The sequence below is a fragment of the Ursus maritimus genome, unplaced genomic scaffold (genome assembly GCF_017311325.1).
Source record: "Ursus maritimus isolate PB19 unplaced genomic scaffold, ASM1731132v1 scaffold_17, whole genome shotgun sequence".
In the NCBI taxonomy this organism is placed as follows: Eukaryota; Metazoa; Chordata; class Mammalia; order Carnivora; family Ursidae; genus Ursus; species Ursus maritimus.
Window position 1 is genome coordinate 25,343,110 of NW_024424119.1, and position 10,684 is coordinate 25,353,793.

Consider the following 10,684-nt stretch of genomic DNA (forward strand, 5'->3'; position numbering starts at 1 on the left):
ACAGTCACCACTTGGCTACATGCTTGGTCAAGCCAGGTCAGGAAGTTAAGAGAATTCATTTGATTCTCTTAAATACATCTCAGCTTCCACATCACTCTGATGACCTATGGGAAGCCTCAGCTATCCAGGGACAGAAGCCAGGGGTGAATAACATCTTCAAAAACGGGAAAGAAAAAAGGCCTGAGTGTTTGACCCTTACATCAGTTTTGCCACAACCTACTCACTCTCCTCTCTGCTTCAAAGGTGTGAATGATTTTCTGGTGGGGACCATGATTGAGGACAGGAAAAGAGGTTAATTATGGAGACATAGGTAGAGAACAATTCAAAAAACAGTTTTAGGAATTAATATGAAAATAAAGTGAAAGAAACAATGAGCATAAAGATAAAAATATTACTATTGTTTAATATGGAATAGGACATGTTGAAAGGTAACATGAATGAAGGACCCATCCAAATATGTTCAAAGATAGAGGCCAAGGAGCGATTGAATTACAGATCTATAGACTAGCGCTTTTTGTAAGTTAAAAATAAAACTTGAAGTGTTATTTTTCCTGGACATCAATTAGTTCAGTATGCATCCCAAAAATAGACAACTCTAAGGCTTGACCAGTGGTATATACTTTCGCAGAAGTGCTTCTAGAACGGGGCTGAGACGTCCCATTAAATGCTTCCTATTCACATAAAGCCTTTCGTGTGATCAAGTTTGCCTATGCATCTTTGATGAAATTGGCCCTTTATCTTATCCTCTGAGACCCTCAGGTGAGAGAAACTAGGGAATAGAGATCTCTCAGGACCCCGCACCATCACTGGATGAAGTGTTTGCGAAGTACCAGGTTCCTCACAGCAGCCTTCACGTCCTTGTTCCTGAGGCTGTAGATGATGGGGTTGAGCATGGGGGTGACCACCCCATAGAAGAGGGAGGTGAGCTTGTCTGAAACATCCCGCTTGTCTGCCCCCAGCGGGTCCTTGGATTTGGGTTTCCCATACATGAAGAGGATGGTTCCATAGAAGACGACCACCACTGTGAGGTGGGCGGAGCAGGTGGAGAAGGCCCTTTTCCTCCCCTCAGCTGAGGGGATCCTCAGGATGGTAGCAATGATAAACACATAGGAGACTAAAATGAACAGAACTGGAATGCCCAGGAAGATCACATTGGCCACTGCCATACTGATCACATTGATGGAGATGTCAGCACAGGCCAACTTCAGGACAGCCAGGATCTCACAGGTAAAGTGGTTGATGACGTTGTCCCCACAGAAGGGCAGTTGCATCGCTAAGGATGTTTGCACCAATGCAGTCATGCTTCCAGCTGCCATGGGCACGTAGGCAGCCTTGCTCATGACCACAGGGTACCTCAGGGGGTTACAGATGGCCACATAGCGATCAAATGCCATCATACCCAGAAGCACACACTCTGTGGCTCCCATAGCAAAGGAAAGAAACATCTGCACAGCACAGGCAGAGAAGGGTATGGTTTTCTTGGGGGTCAGGAAGCTGTCAAGAATGAGGGGGACTGAGGAGGTTGTGTAGCAGATGTCCAGGAAGGACAGGTTCCCCAGGAAGAAGTACTTGGGCGTGTGCAGGCAGGAGTCAAGAATGGTCACCAGGATGAGGACGCCGTTGCCCAGCAGGATCACCAGGTACATCAGGAGGATGAGCACAAAGAATATTTTCTCCAGCCTCGGGTAGGCTGAGAGTCCCAGGAGGATGAACCCCGCCACAGGAGAGGTCCAGTTGGACCTGTCCATGGTATATCTTCCCTGTCACCTGTGGGAACTCAGGAAGCCAACTTCAGGATTCTTTGATACCTAAAGTGGCCAGAAAGCCATTGAGGATACTTTCGTTGCTAAGCAGCTGGAGAACAGCTCTGGCAATCTGGGGGCTCTTTACATTGATCTAATTAAATGCAGAGAAATTGGTCAAAATCTACTTTGTGATATTTGGCCACCCATAGAGGTGTTTGACATTTCACAAAATTGGATTTAATTTTCCTAAGCACATTTACAATTACCATCACACATTTACCTCAGCTTATACCATATGTGGCTGATTCATTCTAATCAATTTTATGAGAATTGTTATACTCCATTTGTATGAATTTTTTTTTCTTTTGGGACATAAGACTGGTGGAAATAACTGATCTTAATTCTCAATTCCTGATCATTTTCCTCTCCAAGTAATTTTGGATATGACTTCCCTCCTCTTTTATAGTTCTCTCTCACAGTCCACAGACCCTTGGGATATTCATTCATTCATTTCTTCACTCACCTTCCAAACTCCTTGGAGCACTTACCAAAGAACTGACTTTCACCAATAATTCAATGTATGGAGATTATCAAGTCCCTTTTCCTCTCTGGGCTCTGTTTCCCTAATACACATTTTGGAATGGATTATATTTTGAGATATTCTATCCAGGGACTAACTGATCTCATGAATTTCTCATTCTAGGACTTTCTGTCCTACCACTGAGATGTCCTTCTCTCTTTCCTTCCAGTTCACCCCGTGCCACATAGTCACAAGGAATGAAGCCAGAAATTTGGCTGGGCCCACAGAGTTTACATTCTCTTATACAAGTTCTCTCTTACCTTTTCTGTAAATAGGGCAATGACGAAAACCACTTGTCTGAGGTCCGGGAAATGTCCAGAGTCTGAAATTAGCCAATCTGATCTGAAAGTAGCAGCCAGAGGAGTTAGCCCCTAAAATGGATGAGAGCTAAGTTCTCTGGTCTTTGTTGTATGTTTAGGTAAAATCCACAAAGGACCATGCATTGCCTATATGAAGCCAGTTAAATTCCACCCTGCTATTGGGATTATTCCTGTCCCAGAAGTGATTTAAAGTTTTGAAAGTAAACTGACAAAGTTTAGAAACTTTATACATCTGGGATTATGTCCCCATGATCCAATTATTTTGAAGTCCTTCCAGAAATACTTTCTTCTCCCTTCCTCCCTTTATACCCAACCTGTTGAGCTATTGGAAAGCATTAGAAAGGAAGGGTCATTCTGGTCCTGCCAGAATTAACATAAACCCCCAGTCAATGAGAATACTCAGTAGAGTCCATGATAGTTCTAGGAGAGTGTGAAACTCACTGCACAGGACAAATCCTTACAGCTCAGTATCACTGGCATTTCCAAATTCAGGATGTTGGGGTTGGAAAGAGGCAAGTGACCTAGAAAATTCCTTCTTGTCTGTGTCCCACCATATAGATTCGGAGCTCCTGCCATAGGCCAGGCCTTTATAAGGCATTGGGAGAGTCATAAATGAATCTGGTTCTAGCTCTTGCCATGAGAGTTTCACAGGTATAGAAGCTGTGGACTTGAAAAAAGCCAGTTGATTGCAAAAGTGATGTCCTGCTGTTTGAAGTCTTTCTTATGCTTATTTGTTTTATCCTTTCCAGAGAATAAACTTTTTTGGGGGATGGCTAGGAGACAGTTAGCCAATGTCATGGGTTGAGCAAGGGGGTGTGGGGACTCTGTTTCTTATACTTTTTTTTTTTTTTTGGCCTAATCTTCCTTGTTTTAGCAGCAGCCCTTCACCCTGGGACCTAGAGGGACCTGGTACAGCGGCTTCTCAATGCTGGAGATCTGACTGCAGCACAGCACTCTCCCCGTTTCTGGCTCAGGATTTAGCTCTGTCAGATCTGCCTTAGCCATGACCACTAGTTTATCCACTTTCCAGCCTTCAAAACGTTATCACTCTGATGTCCCCCTTCTTAAGCTTGCGGTTTGTCGTTTTTAAAAAAATGAAACAAAACAAAAAAACTGTAGTTTTTGTGTGTTTCGGGAGCGAGCAAATTTAGGTGCATGTGTTCAGTCCTCCTGTATGCCTCAGTCCTGATTCTGTGCAGTTTCTAACATCCCCTATTATTTTCTTATATGTGTTAGTCAATTGTTTCTTGTCTGTTTCCATCTGCTAGAATGCAAGTTTCACAAAAGCAAGGACTTTTTTCTACATTGTTTATAAATGTACCCTAAGTATAAAAACTGGACCTTGTTTACAGGAAGCATTCAATGAAGAGTTGCTGAATAAATCAATAAATGAATTTGTGACCTACTCTTGTTTTCTTCTTTGCTCTGTGGAAGCTCTCCTTTTTGTATTTTTACTTTTATTCCATCTTTTTAAAGTTTTATTTTGTAAACATTTTATAACGTATATAACATATTGGTACAGTAGAACATTTATGCATTTTATAAATAAATAACCAGACAGTGTAAACTGAAAGGAAGCATGGCTTTAAAACCTAGGGGACCATTGTCCCCAGATACCTAGCTTCTGGCTATGGCTCCAGCCTTTCAGATATGTAACAAATCTCTCTTTTCTAAGTGGCTCTTAAATACTGGAAACATCTACCTTGAGTAGAACAAGCTCGCAGAACTCAGGACTTTTGGCCCTATTGAAAGAGAATCTGCCATCTCACTTGTCTGTACCATGTACATTTCTTTGTTGGAGGCCATCCATGGTGAACAGGGGTGGGTGCTCCTGTTTTCGAAAGTCACCTCTGAGCTTCGAGATGCCTTGAGGGTCTAGTTTGGAGTCTCTCTCTCTCCTAACTTCGGTTTCTCCTGCAACTCTTCTACAGTCTGTCACCCCTCAGTATTCCACTCATGAGCTTCGGTCTCCTGTGGAAAGCTCAGGAACAAGTGGGAGGGCCCACACCATTGCCTAAGCTCTTAGGATTGGCCCCAGTACTGCCAGGCACACAGGAATCGGGACACATATCATAGTGACAACCTGATTCACTTCTGCTCTTTACAGGAGCTTTGCCCACATTCGCTCTTAACATCTTATTACGTTGGTGTGACTTTGTTGCTGGGTGAACTGGGGATACCTTGAGCTCCAAGGCCTTGACACAGCCCATCTAAAAGATATTGTGGGGGGCTCTTGGTCTTATCATGAGAAAGAATTCAAGGACAGACACAACACAGCTGATGAGCAGTACAAACAGGAGAGTTTATTAAGTCTCATTATTCACTCTCTAGATGTGAGAGTGGGCGAGCTCAAGGGAGTGCTGCACCCATAGGGGTTTGGATTTCTATCTTTAATCGACAGTTTTTAACAAAGAGGTGGAATATTCTTTACTCAAAGGTGGAAGTTTTCTTCAAAGCAGGTGGTCTCTTCCAGGAATATGGGTTATGTGCCTTTTCTTCCTTACTTGGTCAGGGGTTTTCTGTCATGGCACCCTTAGGGAGGAGACTTTGTCAGCCATCTTGGGCCTGTCTGGTTTAATATGGTTTCCTGTGGTTTTGTTTTGGAGTGCTGTCAGGATAGACCCCTGACTTTAGTTAGCTGTGACTTTCTCTTTGCTGGCTTCCAGGCATCCTGTCAGAACCTAACTAACTGCCTCTAACAACTTTAAGCCCTCTCCATACTTTTCTGGAATGAGATTGTATGTGGGAAGAGATAACCTTAATCAATAGGTTAAGTAAAAATTCTGTAGAAATTGTAGGTATAAATTTTATATATGTATAAATATTTTATATTTACATATATTTCCTCTTTCCACTGAAAGGCCTAGAAACTATGATAAACTCAATAGCACCCTTGGCACCCAGATTGTGGTTTCTAAATACCAGTCCCCAGTAAAGGAAACAAGAACTCCTTAGAGAAAATAATTATTTCCATGTCTGTAAAGGAACTACAAATGTTGAGCCTATAATATCTTTACCAGAAAGCAAGGAAGCCATCAAAGATACTAGGGTCATATCAGAAGAACTCAGGAGCCATGAGCTCATAACTGCACTAAAACATAAACCTTTCAAGTATCTAGACCTAATCATCAACTTATAGGAAATACAGGGACAGACACTACAGAACAGTAATCAGTAGATTGTAGTAATGTACTAATGAATCATCGAGGCTTACATCGAAAACCGGGGATGTACTGTATGGTGACTAACATAATATAATAAAAAATCATTATTAAAAAAAAAAGTAGATTGTAGTAATGTGAAACAGATAAGAGGTATATATTTGTTCATTCAGATGACCAAAATATATTTCTCATATATATATTTGGTCTTTGTCAAGAATTCCTGGTTCACAGCTCCCAAAACCTCCGGAATTTCCAGAACAAGAGCAATGGGAGCACCTTTGTTATAATGTCTGGTCTCTTGTCCTCAGTTCCTGAGAAACACTTCAGAGCCATAAAGGTGAAATGGTGTCTCATTATTTATTACAAGCCCCTTTCAAAGACACCAGAGTTTATGTTAATGAGGTGAATTTTGGAAAGCATATAAGAATGGAGGCTGTTTGTCAGGGAGACCAACCTTGAATAGAGTGTTGGAACTTTCAGTCCCACCTTCTCTATCCCCATCCCCAGTTTCCAGGGCAGGGAAAGGAACTGGAAATTGAACAACCACTAATGGCCAATGATTTAGTCAATTGTGCCTATGTAGTGAATCTTCCAAAAAAATCAAAAAGGTCGGGGTTCAGGGAACCTCCGGGTTGGTGAACAGGGAACATGGGGGAGAGTGGAGAGGGCATGGAAGCTCTGCACCCTTACCCATACCTTGCGCTATGCATCTCTTCCATCTGGCTATCCTTGAATTACATCCTTTTATAATAAACCAGTGGTCTAATAAGTAAAATGCTTCTCTCAGTTCTGGAAGCTGCTCTAGCAAATAAAGAGGAAATTAAGGAGTGGGTGGGGGGTGGAACAGGAGGGGAATGGGAGAGGGGAAAGGGACTTGCAGAGTAAAATACACTAATCATAATGCATAGTCTTATTTGGATTTTGGCTCAGATAAACAAATTGAAATAATTACAGCATTTATAAGACATTTAGGGAAATAGAAAATGCTGGATAATTGATGATTTCAAGGAATTAGTGTGAGTTTTAGGTAGGATAATGGTTACTTATTTATATTTTACAAGAGTGCTAGTCATTTTTAGAGGTAAAAACAGAAATATTTAAGGATGATATGCTTCGACTATCTGGGATTTGTTTCAAAATAATTCAGGAGAGAGAGAAATAATCCTTGGAGTTATAGATGAACAAGATTCTTCAAGATAAAAAGCTTCTGCACAGCCAAGGAAACAGTCAAAAAAATTAAGAGGCAGCCCACAGAATGGGAGAAGATATTGGCAAATGACACTACAGATAAAAGACTGGTATCCAAGATCTACAAAGAACTTCTCAAACTCAATACATGAGAAACAAATAATCAAATCAAAAAATGGGCAAAGGATATGAACAGACACTTCTCCAATGAAGACATACAAATGGCTAACAGACACATGAAAAAATGTTCAAAATCATTAGCCATCAGGGAAATTCAAATCAAAACCACATTGAGATACCACTTTACGCCAGTTAGAATGGCAAAAATTGACAAGGCAAGAAACAACAATTGTTGGAGAGAATGTGGAGAAAGGGGATCCTTCTTACACAGTTGGTGGGAATGCAAGTTGGTACAGCCACTTTGGAAAACAGTGTGGAGGTCCCTTAAAAAGTTAAAAATAGAGCTACCCTATGATCCAGCAATTGCACTCCTGGATATTTACCCCAAAGATACAGACGTAGTGAAGAGAAGGGCCATATGCACCTAAATTGTGGAAGGAGCTGAGATGCCCATCAACAGACAAATGGATAAAGAAGATGTGGTCCATATATAAATGGAATATTACTCAGCCATCAGAAAGAATGAGTACCCAACATTTGCAGCAACATGGACGGGACTGGAGGAGATTATGCTAAGTGAAATAAGTCAAGCAGAGAAAGACAATTATCATATGGTTTCACTCATTTATGGAACATAAGAAATAGCAGGGAGATCAGTAGGAGAAGGAAGGGAAGAATGAAGGGGTAAACAGAAGGGGGAATGAACCACGAGAGACTGTGGACTCTGGGAAACAAACTGAGGGCTTCAGAGGGGAGGAGGTGGGGGAGTGGGATAGGCCGATGATGGGTATTAAGGAGGTCACATATTGCATGGAGCACTGGGTGTTATACGCAAACAATGAATCATGGAACACTACATCAAAAACTAAGGATGTACTGTAGGGTGACTAACATAACATAATAAAAAATTATTTTTTAAAAAAAGATACATCATGAATGGCTCATTTTTGGATCTGGGACATGAATACCTAAGGATTCATTTTATTATCTTTTCTACTTTTCTGTAGATTTAAATTTTTCCATAAAATGAGAGAGAAATTCTCCATGTCTTGGGTAATATATTGTACAGTTCTCTTTTGATTTGTCATTTCTCTGCAGACCACCTTTCTCTTTCTGGCAAGGCACATAGCCACATTCGTCCTGCATTTATGTGAGACAGGAATAGCCAAAGAGACTGTTTAAGGGCCCACACAGGCAGTGACCAGCAACCACGTTTCTGCCCAGTGTGGACAGGAGAGTGCTGTAGGGCTGAAGGGGGTGGCTGGCCACATCTCAGATGGGAGAAGTCCAGGACACCCAAGCAAGGCAAGCAGGGAGCATTTGTTTTTATCAGGAAATTTTGATTCTCAGGAAAAAATAGACATCCAGTTACCTCAAGGGAAGAGAGACATTCAGAGTTCACTGCCTCACAGAATCTTTGTCCCTTTTTATGTCTCTAGTAACTGAGATCCTGAGATCCACATTACACCTGTGGACCCCTTCTCAGGTGCTCCGTGAACTGGTTCTGCCTTTCAGTTTTATCATTCCACTTCTCCTCGGTCAGCCACCTTGCCCCATCTTCTGCTGGTCCTGTGGTGCTCCTGCTCTGCTCTTGCCCATAGGCCCCCCTCTAACTCTCCGGACTACAGGGCCAGACTATGTACTTAAATATGTAAGACTTACTGAGGGCAGGAAAAGGAAGCTTAAAACCAGATACCAGCTATGAGTGTTCCTGGGCTAAGATCTTCCACATGCATTTGTAAGACCAGCTTTCTTGCCCTCAAAGGAAATACTCTACATGGAATCTACATGATCCCAGCTCCTCTGAGTATCAGGGGAAAGAAAGAGCCAACTTTGTTCTCATCCCCAATCTCAGCCCTGCCACTAAGAAAAACAACATTGAAAGATGTGCCATTTCATCTCCAATGTGAACAGTTTTTTATACTGTTATGTCATGAAGTTTTGCCCCACACTGTCTTCCACGTCTTCTTTGCACAAAAGGATCATGGATCTTAATGTAACTCAAAAGAACACTAAGCTGTTTTTCCCAAAACAATGAAGCAACTGCTCACAAGGGTGAATTCAGATGTGCCCAGAAGGAAACCAGAAAATCACTACTTGTTCTTTCAGCAGCACCCACTCCATCCCCTCAAGTCCCACCCCGTCAGGTTTTAGGTTTCATCCTTTTTAGAACTTGGGTCCAGTAATAGCCAAAGTTCTCCATTATGTATGTGATTATATTTTCTGGTAATCATTCTTCACATATCTTTTCTTTGGGGGCATGTTCTTCTGAGATTCATGGGTGCGAGAGCCAAGAGCACAGAACTATAGGGACAGTTGTCCTCCAGATATGACTAGGTAAAGCATTTCTGACTCACCAGGTTCCTCACAGCAGCCTTCACATCCTTGTTCCTGAGGCTATAAATGATGGGGTTGAGCATGGGGGTGACCACTCCATAGAAGAGGGAGGTGAGCTTGTCTGAAACATCCTGCTTGTCTGCCCCCAGCGGGTCCTTGGATTTGGGTTTCCCATACATGAAGAGGATGGTTCCATAGAAGACGACCACCACTGTGAGGTGGGCGGAGCAGGTGGAGAAGGCCTTCTTCCTCCCCTCAGCTGAGGGGATCCTCAGGATGGTGGAGAGGATGAAGATGTAGGAGACAAAGATGAACAGAACTGGGACCCCCAGAAAAATCACATTTGTCACTCCCATACTAATCACATTGATGGAGATGTCAGCACAGGCCAACTTCAGGACAGCCAGGATCTCACAGGTAAAGTGGTTGATGATGTTGTTCCCACAGAAGGGAAGCTTCATTGCAAGGGATGTTTGAACCGTAGAGGCAGCACTTCCAGCTGCCCAGGAGCTGACAGCCATGGGCACATAGACAGTCTTGTTCATGACCACAGGGTACCTCAGGGGGTTACAGATGGCCACATAGCGATCAAATGCCATCATGCCCAGAAGCACACACTCTGTGGCTCCCATGGCAAAGGAAAGAAACATCTGCACAGCACAGGCAGAGAAGGGTATGGTTTTTCTGGGGGTCAGGAAGCTGTCGAGAATGAGGGGGACCGAGGAGGTTGTGTAGCAGATGTCCAGGAAGGAGAGGTTCCCCAGGAAGAAGTACATGGGTGTGTGCAGGCGGGAAACAGACAGAGTCACCAGGATGAGGACCCCATTGCCCAACAGGATCACTAGATACATCAGGAGGATGAGCACAAAGAACGTTTTCTCCAGCCTTGGGTGGGCTGAGAGTCCCAGCAGAATAAACTCTGTCACAGAGATGGTCTGGTTGGCACTTTCCATGGTATGTCTCTTCTTTCAACAGAGGAAAACACTCAGAGATCCAAACTCAATATTCTTTGCCTTGCTTAGGTCCAGGGCACCTGGTCTGGAGTTCCGGTTAGGCTGAGTGATTAGAAAATAATCTTGAAAGCCCACAGTCTCTATTTCTTCCAAGAAAAAGAAGCGATAAAATCATGAATTACTTTGGGCCCATAGAACATCAAATTGCAATATTTAAAATGGTGATTCTGATAATTTAATGCATTTCATCAGAGATAAGACATATAACACATTCATT

The 10,684-nt window shown here is 42.6% G+C and overlaps 2 protein-coding genes across 2 annotated transcripts; both read right to left on the reverse strand.

Annotated features, from left to right (window-relative positions):
* Nucleotides 1-803: 803 nt before the first annotated feature.
* On the reverse strand, nucleotides 804-1,748 carry LOC103678465 (olfactory receptor 13C7-like). The gene has a single exon (XM_008707813.1). It carries the CDS (start codon nucleotides 1,746-1,748, stop codon nucleotides 804-806), a length of 945 nt encoding a protein of 314 aa, XP_008706035.1.
* Nucleotides 1,749-9,450: 7,702 nt separating this feature from the next.
* Nucleotides 9,451-10,407, reverse strand: LOC103678611 (olfactory receptor 13C7). Its single transcript, XM_008708003.1, has one exon. The coding sequence runs from the start codon at nucleotides 10,405-10,407 to the stop codon at nucleotides 9,451-9,453; it is 957 nt and encodes a 318-aa protein (XP_008706225.1).
* Nucleotides 10,408-10,684: the final 277 nt, after the last annotated feature.

What these genes read in the sequence shown, in the direction of transcription:
- LOC103678611 (XM_008708003.1), bottom strand. Translation starts at nt 10,407, where the DNA reads ATGGAAAGTGCCAACCAGACCATCTCTGTGACAGAGTTTATTCTGCTG.
- LOC103678465 (XM_008707813.1), bottom strand. Translation starts at nt 1,748, where the DNA reads ATGGACAGGTCCAACTGGACCTCTCCTGTGGCGGGGTTCATCCTCCTG.